The 26357-nt window shown below is 39.9% G+C and overlaps 2 protein-coding genes across 7 annotated transcripts in view; one reads left to right on the forward strand and one right to left on the reverse strand.

Annotated features, from left to right (window-relative positions):
• The window catches only part of LOC146565535 (connector enhancer of kinase suppressor of ras 2-like), a 31319-nt gene extending 10216 nt beyond the window's left edge, over positions 1–21103 (forward strand). For 2 of the 6 annotated variants that reach the window (XM_085288706.1, XM_085288708.1), the window contains exons 5-22: positions 304–345; positions 437–556; positions 2600–2659; positions 2781–2849; positions 6722–6868; positions 8255–8373; positions 11120–11322; positions 11510–11599; positions 12359–12549; positions 12648–12696; positions 12830–13008; positions 13105–13178; positions 15534–15605; positions 15838–15908; positions 17043–17143; positions 17244–17724; positions 20285–20475; positions 20563–21103. In XM_085288706.1, coding sequence (XP_085144832.1) covers positions 304–345; positions 437–556; positions 2600–2659; positions 2781–2849; positions 6722–6868; positions 8255–8373; positions 11120–11322; positions 11510–11599; positions 12359–12549; positions 12648–12696; positions 12830–13008; positions 13105–13178; positions 15534–15605; positions 15838–15908; positions 17043–17143; positions 17244–17724; positions 20285–20475; positions 20563–20610 — 2307 coding nt within the window. In that variant the 3' untranslated portion in view covers positions 20611–21103. Of the gene's footprint in view, positions 1–303; positions 346–436; positions 557–2599; positions 2660–2780; positions 2850–6721; positions 6869–8239; positions 8374–11119; positions 11323–11509; positions 11600–12358; positions 12550–12647; positions 12697–12829; positions 13009–13104; positions 13179–15533; positions 15606–15837; positions 15909–17042; positions 17144–17243; positions 17725–20284; positions 20476–20562 lie in introns of all 6 variants that reach the window. The other 4 variants (XM_085288705.1, XM_085288707.1, XM_085288709.1 and 1 more) reach the window with 2 other exon arrangements.
• Positions 21104–24796: 3693 nt separating this feature from the next.
• On the reverse strand, positions 24797–25756 carry LOC146565536 (olfactory receptor 52D1-like). The gene has a single exon (XM_085290162.1). It carries the CDS (start codon positions 25754–25756, stop codon positions 24797–24799), a length of 960 nt encoding a protein of 319 aa, XP_085146288.1.
• Positions 25757–26357: the final 601 nt, after the last annotated feature.

Consider the following 26357-nt stretch of genomic DNA (forward strand, 5'->3'; position numbering starts at 1 on the left):
TAGAGTTAAGAGAAAAATTAAAGTGGGAAAACATTAAAAGTGAGAGTGAAAGAGGGCAAAAGGGAAAATAATTGAAGGCTGAGAGAGAGGAAGACTGGCAGAGTGAAAGAGAGAGGGAAAGATGTGCCTCCGCATTGGTGATTCATTTGTTTTGTGTTTGTGCCTGCCTGTGTGGGAGTGTTGGGGGTTATAGGTGCCAAGCTGCTCGGTTTTTGCTTATATCCACCTACAGCAGAAATGCCAATAATAACTTCATTTTGACAAATTCTCTTGAGGTAACAGTGCTTTCTGAATATTCCTCAGGACTGCTCTGTGTATGAAACAGAAAACAAGATCCTGAATGTGGTGAGTTTGAAATGTTGTTCTATCGAAGAAATAATTAAACTAATATGTGCAAGCCTGAAGATTGTATTTATCCCTAATGTGTCCTCCGCAGTGTAAAACACTGTCTGAAGTGTGCGACCAAATTATCTCGCTCTCCTCGGATCCCATGGTGTCCCAGTCTGCACATTTGGAGGTTGTGCAGCTCCCCAACATAAAATCCACTGAAGGCTTGGTAAGAGTGACCCTCCCTCAGACTCTCAGAATCACACCCGTTTTGGGGAAAGGGGTTCGGTTTTAATTATCCAGCTCAGATTTTGTATCTCACTTTTTCAAGACTTATGAAATCTAGATTTGAAAGAACTTTTTTAAAGGATTTTTTTGGTGTAGCTTCAGAAACCCAGCAGAAACATTCATGCTGCTTTATTGTAAAATAATAATAAGTACGTAATAAATTCTTATTAGTTTGAAAAGATACTATAATAAGTCAAGAAATAAATGACACATTTTATGTAGACTACATAGCCACATAGCTGATTAACTAATAATTACAGGAAAGGCAGAAATTTGTAGGTATTTCTTAGGAGTGGTTCATCTATCACACAGTAATCCCAGGCATACACACCTTGTACTTCACTATACGTAACAAGGCGTACATAACAAATACACATAACAAGTATTTCAATATACTTTTCACAAACTTGAAATATACTTAAAATATCAAGATGTTAAATTGTTTTTCAGGTTTGATGAACACAGGGAAAAGCCAAAACAGTAAAGTACAAAACTTACTAATGTGAATCGTACTAATGACGATTAAACAGCATGACAGAGTATTTTGTTTTATACAAATATGGCATGTGCAAATTCTCTTAAGCGTTTCTCTTACTCACTGCGAACATATTTCTGCTCAAGCCCAGTACTAACTTTGCCTGATTTTCCAGTTAAAGTTTTTATAAATACAGTTTTCTAATGGAACAGCACACACTTACTTTTTGAAGCATACAGAGGCTATTTTCATTAAAGGCTTGGTCAAGCCTGACTACAGCTGTATATATATTTGGTTATCTGTACATACCTGTAGAGGCATCAAGAAGTAGGCATACAATTTTTCTTTTGATTACTTTTTTTTGTCATATCTATCTCTGGAATTTCAACTTGGGGATAATAATGTCATGTCAAGTTTTCTGGGAATGACCAAAATTGCATTTCAAAGCAAACAGAACATCTGAAATATGGATTGTAGATTTTAAACCTTGCGTGCTGCTTTTCAGCACGATATCTAATGTAACTCACATTAGCTGACCCCAAACTAGGTTTTGCTGAGCTGGTGGGCATGTGAGTCAGTGGATAAAATGTGACATAAAAACAACATATTGGCCATATTCAGATGAGTGAAATGCAAGCAAATAGAATACAGCAACCGGCAATTCTGTTAGCACTTACTTTTAGGATTGTATATAACTGTTTAGAAGCAGAGAATACTTTTCTTGCACTGTATATAAACGCTCCCCTTTGTTGGACTCCATCTTTGCACTGACCTACACTCGGGCACAAGCTCCTTGCTTGGGGCCACAGTGAAAGCCCCACCCCCCACACATAAACGCTAGCATTGGGCATGGAAGTTCTTTCATCCGTTCAGTGAAACCTGAACACAACAGTGGGTCAAGTAGCCTAAAAATAAACCTCTTCCACTCATCTTGAAGACTGGCATGCTGCTTCTACGTTTCTGCGTGTGACTCGGTGTGTGTGTGTGTGTGTCACATAGTTATGCATGTATTTTCATGCATATCTGTGTGTAAATAGTTGTGTGTTTGTTTGTCTTGTACTTTTGACCCCTTTTAGTGAAAGCCTTGAAGGTTTTTTTTTTTCTTTTTGCAGCACCAGACTAAAAGTATTTGCAGATAAACAATCATTTATCTTTGATTTAATCTGCTTGCGAGGGACTCGTTACATGACACAAGTTTGCAGAGTGTTCTGTGCATTTAAAGAAAGTGCACCCGTGTGATATTTTATGACTTTCCTCTAGTTGTTTAAGACTACTGAAACAAATTGAGATGTGTATAAAAGCACTTTCCCTCTCAGGCTTTCACTGAGTAAAAACCCAGATTTTCTACCAGTTTTGCACCACAAGCAGATTAAAACAAATGGAGATTTGCAAATATGGAGTAGTCTGTACTGTAAATGACTGCGGGGCTGAGCTGAGGTGCAGATGATGCTGACTCCTAATGCTGTGCTTTACAAGGCAGTCATTTACATATCTGCTATATTCCCACAGGGCATGTATATCAAATCAACATATGATGGTTTGCATGTGATCACCGGCACCACAGAGGGAGTAAGTGCAAATGTCTTTCTGCTCACCTTTGCAGAGTTTCACCTCACTGTTCGTTCACTATTTATACTTTACTTGAATCAGAGCTGCTTTTAATGACTCGGTCTCTCTGTTTTTCCATCAGTCACTGGCTGACCGCTGCAAGAAAATCCATGCTGGAGATGAAGTCATTCAGGTCAATCATCAGACAGTGGTATGGTCGTGTTCTTTCTCTGCCTTATTATTGTTGTTTTTAAAAGAAAATTTGTGTTATTTGAATTTGCACGTTATTTGCATTGCATTTGCAGATTATTTATGCAAATGTTTGTTTAATTTTGACATATTTTTTACATACATAAAGAAATTATGAATGCATGCTGTTGTTTTATACGCTCCTGCAGTTCAGTGCTTTTATGAGCCACTGCAGCTCAACTGTTATTGTCTAGGATACTGGCTGTAGTGTCTCTCGTAGTAGTTTTTGAGGGCTATCATGGGGTCAGTTGGATTTTCTGTTAAAAGCAGATCAAGAGGTACCTGCTTCAAAAAGGTAACTTGTGCTAGCGAGAGTTCTGTTTTCGTTCCTAGAAACTAGTGGTACACACACATTGTTTTTCTTGATAATTAGACGATTCTTGCTAGTTGCGATGCACCTGAATGCAACTACCAAATTTTAGCCTTCTTCTTCTTTTTTTTTAATAGATAGCAGAAAAGAACTGAAAAGCAGATGGGAAATGGAAATAATAAAGTGTATAATCCAGGCTCAAAGTGGGGATGTTGCTGTTCATTCTTTTTATTTCAATACATGGCTTTTTGACCTCAAATTGTTCTCAGCTGTCCCCAGATTCAGCATGAGCACTTATCAGCCAAAGTAATTGCCATTGTTTCTGTCAGTGAGAGGCATAACTGCACAAAATGTCTGTTTCTGCAGCGTACACAGCATGATGAGCAGAAATGAAAGGGAAAAAACTTTCAACTTTCACTTTTCCGTAGCGTTGAATTTAAATATAGCACCCATTGTTTAAAATAATTGCTACTTGTGTGTGCAACAGCGAGATTTATGATAATTACACAGCTCAAGTCAGATTCATTTCAGTCAGTCAAGTCACCCACTGAATGCAGCCATGTTTTGGAGAAAAAGTGGAAATGCAGAGTTGATTTTCATTTTACCGAAGCATGCGTCAGTCAGAGTCATGCTCCTCATGGGGCACCAAAGGAAAATGCAATGTATTCAAACAAAACTTCTACGGAAGCTATTTTAGCCTGTCATAGTAATGTAAATATTAGCATTACATAAGCCCAACACAGAAACAGCTAATTGAAATAGGGCCTTGAAGTATAGTATAAATGATTTGAGTGATTTTGCAGACTGATTTGCAAGACATTCTCAGCTCTTTCTAAACAACACGATTATGATGTATTGGTTGCCCGAAATTAGTATGTGGGGTAGGACTGAGTAATAGGTGTTCTCAAACAGAGGATGGACTCTTGCAGCAGCCTAAGTAGGCAATACATTACTGCAGTAGAGTTACATGCTGAGCTAAAACTCCACTGTTACTCATAAACATCGCTTAAACCAGCTTAAACATTGTTAATGCATTTAATTTATTATGGCACAGTGTAGAGCAACTTAATTACGGCTGATTGTTCACAAACGTTCCTTTGAGGGTTTAGAGAAACTGCATTGAACTAGATTTGTCTGTGATGGCCCAGATTACTGCCACCATCTCTTCTTACAGGAAAATGAGATAACAAGTCATAAAGAAAAGTTGTTAAATATCTTAATACTCAAGGACGAAAACACCACCAAGTGAAAAAAAACAAGGCATGTTATAAATAGTTGAGGGATTTATAATTAAGGCAGTAGGGAGTACTCCAGCAAAAAGACACAGAGCAGAGTTCACTGGATCTGAGCATCTTTTTTCATAAGAAGTGGATGTAGGAATGGCAGCTAAAGCAAACGAGTTACATCAAAGGAAACGAATGAAGAAAAAAAAATGCTCTGCCTTGTGATTAACTTGAAAACATGTAGAAAGACCTAAGGGTTTGCTAATTTGTAGGTTATTTTGGTGGTGTTGTGCACACAGAAGTAAATAACTCGTGACAACAGTGATAGAGTCTGGTGCAGGAATGGCCATTAAATGAAAAGCTTCAAACACATAAAATATCACATACACTATGGTACATTTTAACGCTCACGAGTTTTATCTGAATTTCCAGTGAGATGAAACAAAAGGAAGAAACCAATGACTTGATGTTGTATAAGAAACACTTTAAAGCAGAGCATTTCTTTACCAAGTAAACAGCTTAAAAAGCTGAAAATCAGGGATTTACTGTTTTAAATAAACACTTTTTTGTCTTCGCACAGAAGAACATTTTTTCTCTACCATAGAATAAAGAATAAAAGCAAAGTGTCTGTCTGTCTGCCTGTTCAGTCAGTCTATGTCTTTAATGCACTTTCTGTGAAGAATTTCTGTGTAGTGGCTGTAAGGGTGAAAAATTACTTGGCAAGGAACAAAGTGATTGCCAGGTCAGAGGCTGAAAAATGTCTGGTACTTCAGGGTGCTTGAAATACACGAGACATACTGAATATTCAGTGCGGTTGACCAAGCGGGGGAATTTTTTATTTTCCTCCCCAAACTGGACCTGGCATATTTGGTTCAGCAGCAGAGAGTGTTTCTCTGGGCGGGATGCTATTCGTGCCAAATATCATTAAAACTGGGTTAAAGAGTATTTACATGGCATGCAGCTGTTCGCAACACACAACATCAGGCTGTACCACAACATGGCAGGAGGCGTGCAAGATGCCCTGAGGCATCCAGCTTTGCATTAAACATCATCATCAACATGAACCTCAGAGGGCTGCAGGCTGTGCTACAGTTGTCAACCATCAGGATCCATGTGCATTACCAAAATAACAAAGTAACAGCACCTCAAATAAAACAGCTCGCATTTTCTGGTGAACTGAACTTCAAAAAAAGATTAGACATAAAGAAATGACTTCAAATCGTGAATGGAAACTACCTGAAATACAGACAGTTAATAAGAAGACTAAATGTGGCATTGTTACACTGAAATATCAGCTTCTTATGCCTCCTCTCTGATGATAGCATCACTGAAGACATTATGTTTTAAACCCGCATCCTTCCCCTTTTCATGATCAGACTGTCTCAGGAATTTTTTGAAGAAATTTGTTCAGGTTTGGTTCAGCTGTTCATTTATACCATTTAAAAAAAACAAACATGCTTTTTAAGCTCATCTGGCTCAAGAACCAATGAGCTTATGCCATGGTAAGGGGTCCATTGATAACCCATCCATTTGTCCAACCACAGCTCATAAGACTCACGCCTCCTGCTAAAGTATTGGTCAGAATTTAAACAAACTTACACACAATGATCACCTAACGGGTCTTTGCCCACACTCTTCTCAAGATTAATGTCACCTTTGTCCTTTTTACAGGCATTTTAACCTGTTAATTGTCATGAATCTTGAACTGGGTGAGCTACTAGTATCATTGATGTTCTGGTTGGATCCAAAACTCAAAAATTGTTACATTTTTCACATAAATGTCTAATAGTATTGAATGATAAAGTAATAAAGTAATGGACAAATGTCAAATTTAGTCAAGTTTTTCTGTAAGAACTCTTCTGGTTATTATTCAGGAGCATAACTCTGGAACTTAAGGATACATTACAACCATATTTCAATATTGTTCAGATAACAAACTTTAGAGCCCACCTATTAAATTCTATAATGATCGCTACATATGTGAGTCTACAGAGACAGATACTGCAGCATGAGCATCTGGCAGATGAAGGTGAATTTTTAGAAATGCAATAGCTTAACAGTCCATCAGCTAGTTATATGAAAATTTCTGTGTAATAGTAAAAAACTGATTACATGATGACGGTCATATTCTCAAATATGCAAAGGTAAACTTCACTAATACATATGGCAAAAAAACAACAAAAACAAAACACTCCCTGTTTATTTAGTCTAGGCAATATTTCCAGTTATTTCTGCAGTCTAAGGCATTAAAATGCCCGTGTGGGTTGAGGAAACCCTTATTGAGCTATTCTTGTACACTAGGTGGGCTGGCAGCTGAAAAATCTGGTGAACTTGTTGCGTGGAGATCCTGCAGGTGTCACCCTGACGCTGAAGAAACGCCCCCAGAGCACGCTCACGTCAACCCCTGCTCTGCTGAAAAACATGAGATGGAAACCATTAGCTCTGCAGGTATGATGACTGCCTTCATGCTCCACAGATATAGCTTTCATTCATGTCTCTGTGTGGCTGTTGATGTTGTTCGCTTGTGTTCATCTCTGTGCCTGTGGTGAATATAAACGTACAAAGCTAAACACCAAAAAATGCGATCACCCTAAAATAGGTAGAATATAAAATGAGAGTGTAACATGAATCTGCTTGTAGAGTAGCGTCCAAACTAATCCACTTGACTCCACCCACTTTGTGATCATAACTTTCGACTTTAACACTTTTTTTTTTTTATCAATTATTACATGTTTGTAATGCACCTTACAAATCTCAAACACTCTTCTTTTGACTAACTGATGCCCAGCATGATCCATACAGATTTTGACATTTCAGCCCTAAGTGGCATCTGTTGTCCTACTTCAGCCAAACCAATTACAATATTAGGACCGTGTGCCTGCGCCAGAATGGGTGGAAATGAGAGGGACGTGTATTAAAGTAGTCCAGCCTTTCTTTGAGTCCCATTCCAGAGAAAATGTTTTCTCCCCCTGAGGCCCTGAAGCGCAGTGCTGCTCAGCCTCCTCCCCCTTCACGTCCTCACATTCTTCTTCTCCACCTAAATCGAATCTGCTATGTCGCTGGCATTTTTCTGGGGCAAAAAAAAAGAAAAAAGCCAACCAGAGACTGTGGTGTTTTCTGATCTGAGCTGTGACTAAAATTTAAAATGTCAAGGTATTCTGCTAAGTTATTGAAAAGAACATTGCGCGGTGACTCATATAATGGTCTTATGATGGAGCACACAGACCACTCAGTGTTACATCTCAGCTATTGGTCAGCGCTGAGTTTATGCAGCATAGTTTGAGTAATGTCTTATTAGTATTCTATTGTTGAAAAACCTTTTTTTTTTGGAAGTCGATGATTTCTTGCGATTGGATTACATTTCTCCGACTATTCAAGTTAAGCTGACGATGTTGCATATTCTTATTCTTACAATACATTCGGCAAATTTGTTTTACATTGTGGTGCTTAAACACAAAGACATGTTTTCTTTAGAAAACAGTCTACTGTACATAACAAGCAAAGTAGGCTACGGCCAGATCCTCCTTGACCTGACTAAGAGGGATGACTAGACCGCACGCCAGCCTCTCTTCCTCTGTGCACCAGTTAGAACTAAAGCATCAGAAACGTACAGTACACAGCTCATTTCATGGTTGAGATGCTCAGCTGCACAGTCTGAACAGAGTGAACACTCCCGAACTGACTGACTGAACTGCTGTGAGCTCCAAATTTTCATTGTGTCGGTCCCTGTAACTGTTTCTCTCGCTCTTTCTCTCTGTCTGCCTTTTTCTCTGTCTTTCACACATGCTCACACATACACATACACTCACTTACACACAGCCAATCTTCCCTCAGAGCCCCAGCAGCAGTGTCGCTACGCCGACCAGCACTTTAAGCACTCCGTCCAGGAGGAGTAGCTGCGCCCTGCAGGACCTCTACATTCCCCCTCCTCCAGCAGAGCCCTACACCCCCAGGTGAACGCAGATGTAAAACACAGAAAACTTTGCTTGCTTTGCAAAGTTTTCTGCTCTAAGTGTGACTACAGGGCAGTGTTTTTATGTGCACATTATGTACGACACAGTCATGTTATTTTATTGAGTGAAGGTGTACCGTTGTATCAACAATGGCAGTGAGAGGAGGGGAGTCTGTTTTAAAAGATAGAGGTGAAAAACAATGAAAAATATGTGAAAAAAAGAACAAAAAGGAATGCACAGTTCATATTTTGAGAAATCTTTAATGTAAAACAACCACTGACTCATTAATTACACCTTGCTGGTACCAGGTTGGACCCATTTGTGCCTTCAGAACTGCGTTAACTCTTCATAGCATGGATTCAACAAGGTGCTGGAAATGTTCCTCAGAGATTTTGGTGCATATTAACTGGATTATATCACACAGTTGTTGCAAACTGCAAATCAGCTGCACATCCATAATTTGAATCTTCCCGTTTCACCACAACCCAAACATGCTCTGTTGGCCTGAGATCTGTTAACTGTGAGTAGTCAAGTCGTTGTCATGTTCAGCAAACCAGTTTGAGATGATTTGAGCTTTGTGATGGGTGGGATTGTGATTGGGTGGTATCCTGCTTAAAGCACCCATCAGAATCATGGTGAGCAACAATACTCAGGTAGTCTATGGTGTTTAAATGAGGCTCAATTGGCACTAAGTGTGCTAAGAAAATATGTCCCACACCATTACACCACCAGCAGTAGCCTGAACTATTAATATAGCATGGTTCCATGCTTTCATGTGAGGTCTGACCCTACTAACTGAGTGTTGCAGCAGAAACTGAGACTCATCAGAGCATCCAATGTTTCTCCAAGTCTTATCCAATTTTGGTGAGGCTGTGTGAATCGTAGCTTCAGTTTCCTGTTCTTAGCTGATTGGCAGTGGCAGCATGTTTTGTCTTCTGCTGTTGCCTGTCTACTTCAGGGTTTGATTGACCTCTTCCGCATACCTTGGTTTTTAAAAAGTTGCTATTGGCTCGATGCGCACTGGTCATTTTCCTCTGGCCCCTGACAGAGGAGAATTACATCAATATGGCATTTTCACACAGAGAAGTGGTGCTCCTTGACATTTTCTTTTTTCCGTACCAAATCCCAGCAGATCAGCAGTTTCTGAAATTCTCAGATCATTCTGTGTGGCACCAAACAGCCCTGCCACGTTTAAAGTCACATAAATAATTTCCAATGCTTGGTTGGAACTTCAGCGCGCTCTCTTGACTATGTCTACGTGTCTTAATGCATTAAGTCAAAGCCATGAGTTGGCTGACAAAATGTTAGGTTTCCCCAAGAAAATTGTTTGGTGATTTAAATTTTACCCATCAGTTTGATTTGTCAAAACTTTTCAGTCTAATTTCACCCATTTTTTTTTGCCACTTTGCCACTTTTTTGACAACTTGTAAATACATAAAAAGAGTAAATGATGCCATGCAATGAAATTCACAGGATTACCCATTTTAAATAGGTTAGTTTGCTGCATTCATTGCTATTGAATGATATCAGTCTGAGTTTTCTACTACAATATCTAGCCTAGCTCATTAGCTGTACCCTCTGCTGTTTGGATTAACTCTACAGGAATGAGTGGGACTAAGAGAGAAAATGAGACAGTGAGAATCTTTGTTTTCCTTTTTGTTTGGTAGCAAATATGATGCGCAACATTTGGATAAGCTTTACAGTGAAACTTCTGAACATGCAGACAGCTTGTTGCACCTCACGGTGGCTGCAGGTGCTTCTCCCACACTCTTGTCACAAAGTTCCCACAAGAACGGAGCCATGTCACATATTGAAAGGCTCGACTGGTGACACGAGTAATAATTAGTTCCTCCTCAGATTTCAGCTTCTCTCATATGCAAACAACAAACACAGTGCATCGTGTTCTGTGGATAAAGAAACGCTCTCCTCTGAGAGTCATAGAGAAATCGTGAATTTTTGACTGATGCTTGAAAGCTTTGATTTCCCAGGGTCAGCTCCAACACGCGACTACAGATAATAACTAATAAAGCTACACGATTAGTATTGTTTACCCAGAGATATTTGTTTCTGTGTAATGTTTTACTGAATGTATTGTCCCAAGAGGATGAATCTTACTTACTCTGGATATCCCCAAATGCCAAATCAGGCTGGTGAGCATTATTGAGCTAAATATATGAAGTTTGTATTTGTCCTCAGTGGATGCATGTTAGAAATCTCATGTTAGTGATCACTATTTGCAACTGGTTTAAAGAAAGGGAATATAGCTACAACAATATGTGTTATGAATTTTAAATCATGAATAAATACCATTAAAATACCTGGACTTGTACCATTAAAACCATCAAAACTGATAATAAATTGACCACTGCTGTTGAGAAAAAAAAGGTGTTGAATGGGGAGATGTGCTCCTTATTTTTCCCTGCTGCTATTTCCCTGATTATTTTCTCTGTGCTGTGCTTTGTTTGACTTAATACACGTGTAATTGCGTAAACACTACCTAATACCATAAAAACTAGAGCACAAAATGTGTAGGAATCTGCAGCTGAATATACTCCTGTTTGAGTAATGTTTGTTCAAAACTAAAGTACATTGGCAGTGGAAATGATTTAGCCCCAAGAAATCTAAGTATATACAAAAATATATATCTCCAATGGGGACAGATGGGCTCGGAGCAGAACAACGTCTTCTCTCTGATCTTATTCCAAACCCTGACAATAAAATGACTTCCTGCTTTCTGTTACCAAAGAGATGACAAGGGAAGTCTGCCGGATGATGATCCTCAATCAGATGTCCATGTGGCAGAGGGATCTGAGTCACCAAACTCCTACTTGGATCAGGAGTGTCGAAGGCGATTTCCTCTGGTGGAGGAGGATACTATACTGTACTGTTACGAGTACGACCAGAACCAAGAGGGTGCATCAGTCCGCAGGGGGAGCACGCCCACCTACGGTAAGACCTCTGCCTCATCCGAGGATTCACCGCTGTAATCGTGGGAGCCAAGAATTTAAAGCCGTGCAGATGTGACGTCTTAATGTTTCTAGGTGTTTTTGATTTGTGTGTGTGTGTATGTGCGTGTGTGTCTGTGTGTGGGGGCAGGCTGTGTAATATTGCCGTTCCCTGTGCCTCCTTGCTCTAGGGAGGCTAAGGCCCATATCAATGCCAGTGGAATACAACTGGGTGGGAGACAACGAAGACCTGGCCAAGCTGAAGAGAGAGAGCAGGAGAGGTGAGTGGGAGGCAGTGGGAAAGAGAGAAAAAGAAAGGGAGGAAGAAAGGGACAGAGGAAGCTGAGGTGAGTGGGAGGAGATCTCATAATATCCTCACCCTCTCAGATCTCCCAGCCAAAAAGTAGAAGGATAAGCTGGCCTGTCAAAACTGATAACATGCTGGATATCAGCTCCTGCCTGTATCTCCTCCATATGTTCATTATCTATCACAGCTCTCCCCCCTCTTCATCCCTCTCTCTGTTTCTTTTTCCCTCTCAGCTTCGCCGTGCCTCCGAGTTTGGATATAAAAAGTACGCTGTTGCTTTGGCAACTGTATAAATATATTTTCCTAAGATTTTCACATTTTGCTGGTGACTGTTGAGCTAGGTGGTAAATGGAGTGGGAGGAGACTGAATTGCTTTATTTCAGCCTCAAACAACGACTTGAGTGATGTGTTTGTTTCCTCTGAGGATGCTGCTGATATGTTGCTCCTTTGGGCTTTTCAGAAAAAGTGATGGAGCTATATTTATCTACAAGAGGCAGTATTTGGAAGTTTTGAGGGCTTCCTGCCTGACAACGGCTTCCTTGGTAGATGTTTTAACACTTTTCACATATTTTAAGTGGAAAGTCTTGAACCAAAGTCTTGCCGATAGGCAGCAGATTCGGTGTTTATTGACGTTAGTAAGAGCGTGTCGTTAGGATTTAAGGAAAAAAAAATATAAATCAGTTTTGGGTTGTTGTGATGTGTATAATAGTCTGCCTCTGTTGTGTCCCTGCAGAGAATTCTCTGATGCATTTTGAGAGCGAAGACAAGACCTCACACGAAGACTTCCTCCTGGGTCGCAGCCTGAGTCAGAACAGGAGGAAGACCGAGCGAGGAGCCAGCCCGACCCATTACACACTCGTCCCTGCCCTCCAGATGGAAGTCTCCCGGTCCACGTCTAGCTCTGACTCTGCATCCTTGTATCACGTTAGTCTGTCCTGTCCACGAAAAGTGAAATCATTCTTTGTCAGAATCCACACCGGGATTTATTTCATGGCGTCATGTGTTTTGTTTTAATTTCGCAGGTTTTTGAACGATCCTCATTGCTTTCAAGATCAAAGAAAAAGGGTAAAGGTAGGATCATTTTTCTGGGATTGAATTTTACGTGCATGCTCACTTGTACTCAAATCCTTATATAAGCAGGTGCTTCATAAGTAGAGTTTTCTGAGCCCCCTCCTCTGTTCTGCTCCCCTGCTGGTGCCTGCAGCTGGAAGTCCTCTCACTTCAATCAGCAAACGGCGGATTTCCTGCAGGGACTTGGGTCAGGGCGACTGTCAGGGCTGGCTGTGGAAAAAGAAAGACGCTAAAACCTATTTTTCGCAGAAGTGGAAGAAGTACTGGTTCATCCTGAAAGACACGTGTCTGTACTGGTACATGAATGAGGAGGTGAATATGATCGTTCCCATAAAAGAGCAATTGATACGTTTTAGACTTCATTCTTCAAGCTGAACTTTGAATTGACTCTCTGTTTGCTTATCTCAGGATGAGAAGGCGGAGGGCTTCGTCAGCCTACCAGAGTTTAAGATAGATCGTGCCACTGAATGCAGAAGGAAGTTGTGAGTGCCTGTTTTTACCTGAACACCAAATATAAATGTGCATTTCTTTTGCATTTAGGCATGTCACATATTTGTACACAGCCCTATAAACATCAGTTAAGCGGTTATCTTCTGCAAACTGGTTCCTGGCAAGAAAATGGGCTCATTCTTAATGTCTGTTTTGGGCCAGATTTTATCTTTTCACCCGAGAAATGAGCAAAATATGTAATTTGTTTAAGCTTTTCATACAGCTCTATACTGAAAATTTAATGGACTGACCATTCAGAGTGGTGGGATCGAGTGCCTGACTCACAAATAGGCAATATTCTGACAGCACAGCAGATGTTATTTAGTTTAAGATGTTAATTTAAATCTGAAATTATGAAGACAAGAGAGAAATTGCTGAAGCAGCAGCTGTACTAATAGTTTTTGGTATATTACTACAACATGAAATATTACAGTAACAAAGATCTTTAAAAAGTCTGCTGACTGAAAATGTCACTGAAGAAGGGTGTGACACATTTTATGAGTCAAACTTGAAATAATTCTAAGAAATTCTTGTGGGGCTTTTTGGGCCCGGAGTGCTTTCTGGTTACAGATGGAGGGCTGGAAGCGTGATGAGTATGTGCACATGCATTTAGTAATTGAGTAAGAGGGGAAGGCTGTGACGTAGTTGATGATTGGGGCAAAACTGTAAGTTTTAAGATAAAGACAGGCAGATACGAAACACTGCAAACTGTGTGCAGGATTAGAAAATAAGGTGATTTCTATCTTAATTGGAGCATGGCTGCCTCACAAAAATTGTGTTTGGTATCATTGCATAACTACCTTCCTTTACTACAGTGGGCTTAATGGAGCTATAGCTTGTACTATGTTTTAGGGAAGAAATTTATTTAGGTTTTTCTGTATAATTAGAAAAATAAATTTAACTTTTGGTTATTTTAAGAGCTATTCTTTCTAATTTTAACTTGAAAGAAAAGAAAATTCTCCAAAATTTTGCTGGTCTAGACCAAGGATGTCAAATGACTCCAATACAGCCCACTGAACAGCTTTGGAAACTGTTAAGCAGGGCGTAAGTTTTACAGCTTTTCCTACTGATAAATACCTTGCCCATGACTATTTATGTTACACCAACATTTCTACAATTGGCCCACAGTAACAAAACAAGCTAACTTAATTAATAAATAAATAAATAAAACATTTTCAGTCAGTCAACAAAAATAATACATCCTTTATGTTTGTTTTTAATGTTTTTGAATGAGAGGACTGTCTAGTCAGTGTGCTACCAGAAACAAATAGTAAATTTATATATTTATTTCTTATAATTTAAGCCCAAACAGTCTTCCTGAGAGATTTCTGGCACTTGTTTTTCTTATATTACTTTATATTATATTTGAATATAAAAGGCCTTGGAGTGACTGTTGTTTTGAACTGGTGACAAATCAACATTTGAATTAAATTGGATATTTATGTATCAGGGAATTAATGTGTAGTTAAGTTTACTAATTGAAGTGTAGTTAAATGTTTCAGTGGTTTGGCTCACTTAAGATCAAATTTGGCTGCATTTGGCTCACGGACCGTTTACAACAGTCGAAATGATGTTTTGCTGCGGTTTACTGTGAGCTTAAAGAGTTAAAATCATTAGGAGTGAAGGATTAGATGGGTTTTGTCATAGTGGTACAGTAGGTACAATGGTTGCCTCATGGTCGAGTTTGAATCTGCTAGATAGCTGGTGCCTTTCTGTGTAGAGTCTACATGTTCTCCTGGTGCCTGCATGGGTTCTCACTGGGTATACTGGCTTCCTCCCACAGTCTAGACATGTGAGATTAATTGGCAATTCCAAATTGGCCATAGGGGTAAACCTGAGCATGAATAGGCGGTTGTCTGTCTCTCTGTAGTTGCACTGTGACAGGCGACCTCTGCAGGGTGCCCCCTGCCTGTCACCGAGTGATAGGGATATTCTCTAACGCCCACAACCACGAATGAGATAAACAGAAGGATGTATGACTTGATGAGTTGCTGTTCAGTACTGAGTTAAACAACAGGAATATTACAGGGTTCGGAGTTGTGTTTAATAATTATGGCTCTATCTTAATTATTTATCTTAATGATGCCCTTCAGCTTTTGGGTTGAAGACTGTGACTGTATATAAATGGAATCGTACTTCATGAGGCTGACTCCAACTTGTGCAACTCCCCAAAATAATCAAAGCGCTTTATCTCATGACGCGCAGTCTTGCTGTTTTGGTGTCAGCATGAATCAGTATATGCACGGCCATGTGTCGGTTTATTTTTCCAGTCGACAGCATTCACATGGAAATGCGAACCATACGTTGCTGTCCTTCTGCTTACGTGTGATTAAATATGTCCCTTTTAGTGCTTTCAAGGCTTGCCATCCGAAGATAAAGACCTTCTACTTTGCTGCGGAAAATGTAGACGACATGTCCCGGTGAGTTAATGAGGCTTTTATAGCCGTATTGCACACTCCCCAAACATTTAAACCCATACTGTCTGCAAACTGAATCCCCCTACTAATAGACTGCCCTCTCTGTTTGAAACAAAGTAGTTTTGTAAGTTTATTAGTCAACCAGTTGAACACACACACGCACACACACACTGGTATGACATGTTTCATTGGATGTTGAATTGCTGTGCGTCAGTGCTGTTGTTCTCCCCCACAGGTGGCTTAGTCGTCTCAGTATGGCAGTGGCAGGCTACTCTGAGCAGCAGGAGAAAATGCGCCAAGACCAAGGTGAGATTAGTCACAGTCTGTGTTCACGGTGCTGCAAGAATTTCTTCAGCTGTTACAGGTCAACAGTTATATAAAACTGATGATTTCTAAGCAGTGGGGCGTCACGCTGTTGCTTTTCGATTGAGGAATTACGTACATAAAAGTTGAAACAAATGCGTGAATAATTATTTTGCCTAGTCTTCATTTGGCAGAGGTTTTGATTTGCTGTCAGAGGCTCACAGCAGTAATTAAGCTCCTGTCTTTACTGTTTAGAACTGGAGGTGCAACAACTTTTGCACCACAAATGGACAAAACTGGTTGTTCCAACATTAACGTTTCTTTAAAAAAAAGTGACTGTAGAGATGACTCCATTTAAATTCTTGCTTCTTTAGTTTGGTTCACTTGCTTTAAAGTAAAGACTTCTTTGTCTGAATCTTTCCACTGGGAGATGAGCTCATTAATTATTTATTTGACTGTCAAAGTTTAGAAGAATTACAAGGAAATGAATTGGGGATTTGAAAATTATAACTTGGCTCAGAGTAAATTTGATGCTATGGCCTGGAAAAACAAGACCAGATGCAGAGGATTCAATATACAGATTTAGATCAGCAGCAGAGGCGTTGTACTTCCGCTTTACATCAGATTCAAGAATCGCTTCGTCGTGCTGAGTATAAATAGTAATTTTAAGGGGCTGAATAACTTCTTCAGCTTCTTAAAGATGGACCGGAAATAATGTAACTAACCCTTGCGCTATTTAGAGGAGCCTACGTAGGAACCTTGCATGGGTGGGTGGGTGAGAGCAGGTTTATCACAAGCTTCATGAAAACAGGGTCTTTTGCTTTACAGAAGAGTTTCTAAATTAGAACCATAACACCTCCAGAAGACCTATAAGGAAGTTCTCACATCTTAGATTCATCCTTTTTCACACTCCAGAGTGGACCCGGACTTGTACATCACACCTACCCATCCACACTCCTGCCACAGTGCCCTTGTCAGAGCTGTTAGTCAGAGTTTGATTTTTCCGACCTTATGCAGGTGTTCAGATTGCAAACTGTATGCGTGTGAGAAAAGTTACCCCTTTCTGCTGCATGTAGAAACAGTTGATTTTGCTTGAGCCTAGAAGTATTAACTCAACAGTACTTTTGTACATGACAGATTACTGGAGTGAGAGTGATCATGAGGACATGGAAATGCCCTCAATGTCCAAACAGGACAGTCCACCACCACCTTATGACACCTATCCCAGAGCATCCTCAGTGAGTCTGTCAGCCTGTAGTTCAGAAATTTATGGTTGATTTACTGAATTTTCCTCAGTGGCACACGTCCCTTATTTTTCTTACGTCTGTTTGTAATTAGGTGAGTCCTTACCTTGAACCGAAACGCGGGCATCTCTCCTCCTCTGACACCTTTCAGTCTCGTTCTTCTCACGAGGAGTTCCGCTCGGAGCCTCAGGAAGGCAGCAGCAACAATGGCATCTCCCCCGGGCCAAAGACGAGCAGCCATCGAAACTCGTGGCACGACCAGATGGAAAGCAACACACGGATGCACTACCTCCAGACGTTTCCCATGGAGGAATCCTTGTTATCCCAGGACAGGGACCAGTTGGCGATGGAGTACCGCAGGCAGGCCACGCTGCCTGCACAGCGCAGTCTGCTGCAGGAACAGTACAGAGCCCTGCCCTTGCCCCTCAGGGCCAGTATTGATTCAGAGGCAGGAGGAAAACCTCGCAGCTTCACACTTCCCAGGGACAGCGGCCTCCATGCTATCCTGGCTGCCACTGCTGCTTCTGATCAGGGGGAACCGCAGCACTATCCACTGGACCGGTCCAGGGATGCAGGTCAGATTCCTTATATGAATTTTCAGATTTACTACAGTATGCTGCCTGTCATGAGAAGCCAAACAGTTGCAGTCTTCTCTTTTGTATTTATTTTATAACATTTTTACAGGATTTGAATTCACCAAAGCCCCTTATGATTTAATAACACTATTAGGCTATAAAGCAATAGCAACATGCTGCTATGGCTAATGTAATCACAATTGTAATCACAGTGTCCCCAACAAGTCTTATTTAATCACTGTTTTGGAAACTTTTCTGGGACAAGTAAAACGCTTCTCTAAGTGGGCTTTTTATTTATATATTTCATGTTACAGAACCAAATGTCTAAACCCCGTATTCATCCAAGACCTTACTTCCAGCATCAAACCAACATCCTATTCCAAAGTGACCATGGATGAGGGAATGAGATGTGCAAACTGTAAAATCCTGCTGCACTCTATAGCTAACAGAAAAACTAATAAAATAATTATTTTCCTAAAAACTGTTTAATGATGGATTTTTGGGCTATATACCAATAAAGCTTAGGCCTCAGTCACACAGCTGGTAACCCTCTAGCAACCTGTGGTTGCTAGAGAATGATATGATTGGCAGGTGGTTGCTTCTAGTTGCTAGGAGGGCACTGCAACAAAAAAAGTCCTTGTGATTGCTTTGCTTATTGGTAGATTGCCGCTGCTGCCCACAGTCTGCATGGAAGATATTGATTTATCTCTTAATACTAGAAACTGATTGGTAGTGAAACTGGAAAGTGCAACGCAAGCTGCCTTCAGACTATTGCCTGCCTCACTGCTGCAGGTAATATGGTTCAAAAGGCAGGGCAGTGGAACTGCAGTGGTTTGCAGCGCTGCCTCACAGCAAGAAGGTTGTGGGTTTGAGTCCACTGGCCGGACGGGGCCCTCCTACTTTTAGTTTGCATGTTCTTACTGTGCATGCTTTGGCCTCTCTGTCCAATTTGTTGGGTAATTCATGACTGTGAAAAAACTTGGCTGAATCTGTGCGTTAGCCCAGACTGGCGATCTGTTCAGGTGCTACGTCACTTCTCATCCTATGACAGCTGGGATAGGCTGTGACCCCACTGAACTCCACCCTGAATTGGTTAAAATGAATGAAATCTATGGATGGGTTGAAGTATTCACATATGCTTGGGAAGATTTTTTTCGTTATTAGCACAAGTTGACATTCTTCTCACAAATTTGAGGCATATTGCTTCGATTTAGACAGTCAGGCACCACCTCTTACAATAAACAATGCTATAATCACCGTGTCTGCTGTATTCAAGAGAGGTCAACAACAATATCCACTTACGTTTAATCAAAAGTGTTAAATACCTCTGAACTGAAAATCAGTTCAGATTAACACATTTGGAGCCTGACAGGTGGCTGCGATGAAGAGTTCCTAGAGCTAATCTGACAGTTTTGTGGGGGTACAAAAATGTTGAGGTAGAGATGAAGACGTCGCACACTTAACAGCATCACTGAATGGTCCTGCTGTGAGAGCCTCTCCTGCTCAGTGTTATATGCAGATCAGTCTTTTCATCAGCACACGGCTGTGCAAATGCGCTTATTTGTCATCATTTATTTTATTAAAGCTGCTAACAGGCAGTCAGAGCCAGCAAATGTCAGAGGTTGAATACTCGCTATTATTGCTTTATTGGATTGGATTTAAAGCCAGCCCATTCGCCATCCCTTGAAGTCCTCCGGGGAAGTTGTCTAAGTGAAACGAAATTTAGTCTTATTTGATACTGATTTATCTTGGCAGCCCACTCTCTTTTTCTCTCTAGCACACTCTCTAGCTCATTCTTTCGCTTTCTCTCTCTCCTTTTTCCCTCTTGCCTGATCGAGATGTTGTCGTGCCTCTCGGCGGTGTTTGGATGGCGAGGCGAGGAGGAATCCTTTCAGCCCAAGTTAATGTTGAATTCAGAATGGGATAAAGAAGCTCGCTCAAGGCCCCTCTCTTCTTGTCCTCATTTATCTATTGCTCCGTGGGTTCGGTCTCTCCACCACTTCCAATAGGGATGAGAAAGCAGACACAAAACAGGCGGCAAACAAAGCGCGATACATTTCAAAGCACAGCCCAAAAGCCTCAGAATGTACCACCCTGCTTCCAAAATACAAAACAGTGTGTGACAACTCACATAATCAGAGCCCGAGTGCAGTGTATGAGTGTTGGCAACAGGGGGCAGTGCATGAAAACAGGAGACAAATGGGGTTTGGGTAGCTTATTAGAATAATGCATGAGATTCCAGTTTCCTAGGTTTATGGTCCTTTTTCTTCCTTTATTGCTGTCTGAAGAAAAAAGCACAAATAATACATGTAGCTCTGACTAATGTCTTAAAAACAAAAGAAATGTTTGCTCATCTCGGGAGACGTCCATAGGCTACATAATTAGTCAATAGGCTAATCAGTAAAAAATGAAAACTAGAATTGATTCATCCAATTAGCAAAATGGTTTTTTTTAATCACTCTAGGGGGAGCATTGTTAGAGGGTGTGAAAAGGTAACAAATCTCAGTTTCGACTTTAGTTTACTAATATATGTTTTTTGGTGCATTTTGTGTCTTGCCAGGCCATGGACGTGACTGCAGGATGCAGACGGACTCTCTGGTAGATTTGTACCGTGCCCTGGAGCAGACAAACCTGTCTGATCACAGACCAGCCAACCGCCTGGAATACAAGCGCTCGTTTGTCCGCCGAGTTAACGACCCCCTGCTGAATGACAAACTTCACCGCTTACGAATTCTCCACAGTTCACTCAATGTATAACAACACATTTAAGCATGAATTATTGTTTTATAAATGAGTTGCATTTGCTGATTTCTGATTCGTGCTTTTATTTTCTTGCAGAACGTCCCCCTTCAAGACACAAATCGATCGTTGGGTTTTTTAGGGTAGCCTGTTGAGAATCGGTGTGGCGGTGACAACTAAGCTATAACACCTCTGTCTGCACTTCACACAGCTGGTGTCCCAGTGACAGAAATGAAAGGCACCAAAAACCATTGTTTACCTTCTTGGTTCTCCATCTCCTCTCCTTTACAACACCTTCAACTGCAGTCCACTTGCAGGAGCACAAAGACTCGCTATCCCTATTTGCCTCATCGCTTTCTTTTTAGGATGAGGGCTTTAACAAAAGGCAAAAAAAGATGCCTGGCTTGATGAAATAAGTTATAGGCCCCCAGGGTTTATGGCAAATAAGCACTTTGATTCCATGTCAGAAATTTGTCAGAGAGGTTTTTAAATCATTGCTCAAGTGCATGGCCACGTCCCTTTGCTTCTGTTGAGTTGTTTGAACATTATGCTGGAGTTGTGTGCAGCTGCTCATTGTGCACAACATTTGGTTATGCATGTGTGTTTGATTCATGGGTATGTTTGTTGTACGAGTGTACAGGATGCTATATATATATATATATATATATATATATATATATATATATATATATATATATATATATATACACACAGATATTATGATATTACATTACAGCAAAAGTGACTACACGGTGTTTTGGGTTACTTATACAAATTGTAAATCAAGTGCTGTGCCTCAGTGATAGTGAATGTACATTGTACTTTTCCAAGAGAGGTCAGAGAAGACACAGAACGCAAGCTATCCCTCAAACCAGAGGCACAAAAATAAAAGGCTTGGCAATAATGAACTCGTATTGTAAATTACAGATGAACGATCAGAATAGTCGTCTATTTTTGTATGCATGCTGTCTACCTGATTGTTTGTAAGACATTTTCTCCACCCCTCGGCTCACCCGCAGTCCCTTACTCACCCACACACACTCATGCACACAAGCGGCACAGTGTATTTTTAATTCTTATACAAACGGCCCCAGAAAATTGAATCATTTTCTTTCTGATTGTGCGCCGTAAAAAGCAGAATAACCGTATTTATTAAGTGTTTAATGTGCAAGCATGCTTTGTAAGACTAAAACATTGTACCCAGCCATGTGACTCACATATCACACCTGTGCCATATTGTAGCTGCATTTTTTTTTTTAAATAAAGTACATACATGAGAACCTCTGCTGAGTGTTTTTCTTTCTTTTTCTACTTCCCTCAGTAATGATGAGGCTGCTCAATTTACATGAAACTTCAGGTTTTCTCATAATATATAATTAATGGAACACGTGGGAATAGTGCTCTGTTTAGTGCAGGTATAACTGTTTATTTAGGTATGCTACTACTGGTCTAAAGAAGAGAAAAAGCCTTTGTAGAAGCAGCACTGCTCGGCACTGTACGTGTGCCCATTGTGAATCTCTGCATGACAGTTGGTAGGAAAATCCAGTGTCATTACACATAACTTTGTTGACAAAAAATCAGTCAACCTCCACAAGGCACAGAAAAAAGACAGCCTTTAATTTTCTGCCACGTCCTTCTGCAGATGCCAGGTACTCCATCCCACTGTGTTTGTGTAGCCAAGGTATTGCACTATGGCCATATGGAGATATTCAAATGGGACTTGTGATTGAATTGTAGTTGAAGCTAACAGAGAGTGGAAGAGAATACCCCAAATTGAATTGCCAGGTTTCACACTGCCTCATAGGTGTAAATAGTAATGACTTTTTTGTTGTTGCTGTGATGTATATTGCATTTATTCTGCATGACTTAGAGTAATGTTGCAAGTACAAATTTTGCTGCTACCGACTGGAAATTAAGGAGCGGTCCCACAAATATTACCCCACGATTATACTTAGTAATATTCTTGTTACTGTGTCAAAACACACATGATTAAATGCATTTTTCTTATATCATGTTCCATATTAAAATGTTTGGTTCATACCAAGAAACCCTCATTATGTGTTTTCCTTATTAATAATCCTCTGTGTCTACAATCTGTATTTTATACATTACATTACACATGCAAAACAACCACAATTGCATGCAGACAATATTTACTTCACCAGATTTCAGCACAAACGTCTCAGTGTCATAAAATCAAACTTGTAATTCTCATTTAGATGCCTTTTTCCCAGTGTATCCCCCTTTAGAACATCAGAGGTAATAACCTGTGTTTACACAGCGGGATCATTTGTTCTCCAGGTACTTCTAACAGGTCAGCTTTGCTTTCATCTCACTCTCATTGTAAAGGAGGTCATAATCGTATCCAGATAAATAGAAAATACTGGCTGCTAATAAGACTCATCATCCATTCACAGGAGTTCTTATTTATTTGTTTGTTTGCTACATTTAAAAAACTAAAGACAGATATAGGATAAAACAGACTGAACAGAAAATTTAAATCATAGTGCTGACACGTGTTAAAACAATGCAACTGTTTGTGATGTGAACAATTGAGCTATTTGTTCTAAACTCTGACAAGATGAGCTGAACTAAATTTCTAAGTCCAATGCTTCTGTTATTAGGTTAGGCCAAAACCGAGTCACAAAAAAGGTCTACACACACATATTCACTCACAGGGTCTTGGACTTCATATATTTGGGGATATTAGCCAAAGTATTACAACATAACTTCCTCTGTGCCTTAATTGCATGTATCCATTTTGTATTTTCTAAGCCGTTACAATCAGAATCAGAATCAGAAACTTTATTGTCATTGTCACAAGAACAACGAAATGAAGAATGGTCCCCGATCATTGCATCATCCCTAGCAATATCAAAATATAAATAAAAAAATTAAATTCAATAAATAAAATAGATAGAATACTTAAAATACTAATAAGATGTAACAGTAAAAATTCACATACATTCCCACACACAAATTACAAAGTTAGTAATTTGTGATCATCAGATTTTGGATAAAATAGATAGATACTCCTAAAAGTGTATGAGGAAAAATAGTGAAATTCCAGCCCAATAACACAGGAATTACACTGCATAATTGCAGGCATCTTAACAAAAATGTTGCGACAGCTGCGATGAGGCTCAGGATTCATCCAGGGAAGGGCTGTGTTACTGCAAACAATTCCATGCAAAAATTTTCCATTTACAAAATGAGAAACATGCAAACAGTGAAAACAAAACTCTATTCATACGTGCAGACTCAGCCAGACGTTACATACCAGCCAAAATGACTCACATATTTTCTAATTCAGTACTCTCTGTTCATGCGGCATCTATTCTGAGCTGCGTCAGGAAGCTTTGTTAATCATATTTGGGCCCGAGAAAGTTCATTTACGAATGCTTTTGTTGTCACATTGGCCTGTAGTGAGCTCTGTGTTCAATGCCTAACCATTTTTGCCAGTGATTCACCACCATTTGCAGTCAGTTTGAACTTCTACCCACTCACGTCTAACTTGACAAAGTTACAGAAGCTAAAAATAGTGGCAAAAATGGGTTTTTTAAACGCATTTTTGTTAACGCGGACAGATTTGATATGGAGTTTTTTCTTCAAGCATTTCGGCAGCACTTCTTCCACGTAGTAGAATCAGGTCTTTAATCTCCTTGAATCCACTCTAAGCCTTTAAGTACTTGGTAATATCCTCTTAACGTGACATAGGTGTTATCAACTTGATTTAATGAATGTGCATGACTAGCAATGGCCAGGCTAATAGAACAGACTACCCCCCCCACAATTGGCTTCGCCTTGTTAATTCTTTTGTTTCTTTTACTTCATGGTCTGAGTAATGCTTCATCTGGGGAAAAAAGGCACACAGGAGAAAGATTTGTGAAAAAAGAGTGCATCAAATTCGCTGCAGCAAATTAAAAGTGAATTAACAGCAAATTTAAAAAGACCCATAGAGATAGGCAAACAAGAAACTACCTTTGATTTGATTTGATTTGACTTCAAGTTTTGAAGGTGAAGCTTTTAAACTTTCCATCTCAGTTAAAATGATAAAAATTACATTGTGATTTCAGAGTTTATTTAACAGAAAAATGAACACATACGAGAAATTGTTGTATCATTTACCAATTACATTATTAACCCCCCCTAACACATGGTTATGAAATGTGAAGTCAAGCAAATATGAAAAGATTTACAAATCAGCTTTCATCGGACTAAAGGTCACAGACGGATAAATATCCATTTGGCCAGATGAGAGATAAAAGAGAAACATTGTCATTATAGTTTTTTAATCTCTAACAATTATTGCCAAAGCAATGCATATCAGATCCTAACCCACAGTCAGTGTCTTTGCTAGCACTGTTGTCATGACTTTGTTTTTAATAAACAGTTTCATTATGCAACCTCTCACTGTCTGAGTGCCGAGTCCATATAGCACTGGGTTGGCAATGGGTGGAATGATAAAGTACAAAGACAGGAAGATCTGTGCTTCGACAGCCACATGACTCATGTTAAATCTGGTCTGGATTACTTCAAAAAGGGAAGCAATAGTGTAGTTCAACAAAGACAACAAGTGTGGGACACACGTTCTAAAAGCATTGGCTTGAGATTCTTTTGGAAATGTTCTACATACTCTTAAAATGTGTGTGTAAGAGAAAACTATCATCACTAATTGGGGGACTATAAAAAGCGCAAGAATTGCAAGTCCTACAGTGCTTATGTACTGTGCATTTCTGCATGAATTTTTGACCAGTTCCATGTTCACACAGTACAATTTTGGCATGACTTTTCCACAGAAGCGAAGCTGTAAGGTAAGGGAGTAAAAAGATGTAAAAACAATAAATGGGTATAGACCTGTAAATGCAATGAGCTTGCATGTTTTTGAATAAGACATGATGCTGTAGTAATGGAGTGGGGAACATATCGCAATATATCTGTCATATCCCATAAGAGCTAAAATGCAGAACTCCCCACTTGCATATGTGTGCAGGAAATAAGCCTGAGCCATGCACCACTTCACGGTCACGTCGTGCGTTTTTGATACGAGCACAGCCATGACTGCAGGTAACAAAGCGCTGCTGCCGTAGATTTCATTAAGGGACAGCATGCAGGTGAACACGTTCATAGGCTGATGCAGCTGTTTGTTTTGGTGTATAACAGAAATGAGCAGTACATTCAAAACAAGGGTAATGAGGTAGAGCAGGAAAAATACACTAAACAGCCCATGTTTGTAGTTTTCCATGACAGCATACGCAGTCATTTTGAATGTTGCTGCAGTTGTGTTGTCCATGTTTCAGTTCAGTTCTGAAAAGAAAAAAAACATGAACTTCAAAATAAATATATGACATATTAATGACACATAAAATACACACTGGACACAGTAAAAGATATCAGCATGATCGGTTATTTCTAAAGTGTTCAATCATGATTTGTTGATTTATTGATTTTATGGTGCTGAGTTTAACCTAGATTTGCCACTGAAGTTCATAGTTATAAAGCTGTACAGTTACAGGTTCAGTGAGCAGGAATATACAGAGCATTTAGAAGCTATTTTGAGCCTACTGTACCTGTTTCTCCTCCTCTCCTTACTGCAGAGTGCGCTGCTTAAGTGGGCAGCCTTTTATCGCAGCTCAGGGTGGGTTAGTGGTGTGCTGATCTCTCCTGTTACCATGGTGAAAAAAAAAACGTCCCTCTGCTTCACAAACCCCTTTCAACTGTCCTTTCCTCCTATGCACATAATATAAATACCATAAAGGTCTTGCAAATAGATATAGATATTAAATGACTAATCGATACATTAACAACACATCCAGTGGAGACTGCACATTTCATTTAAAAGCTTTTAGTGCTTGACATTTATTTCCATTCTGCTGTATTTTACATTTATGCTG

The sequence above is a fragment of the Mchenga conophoros genome, linkage group LG10 (genome assembly GCF_057382185.1).
Source record: "Mchenga conophoros isolate Kocher_MC1m ecotype Shallow Benthic linkage group LG10, M_conophoros_male_GT1.1, whole genome shotgun sequence".
In the NCBI taxonomy this organism is placed as follows: Eukaryota; Metazoa; Chordata; class Actinopteri; order Cichliformes; family Cichlidae; genus Mchenga; species Mchenga conophoros.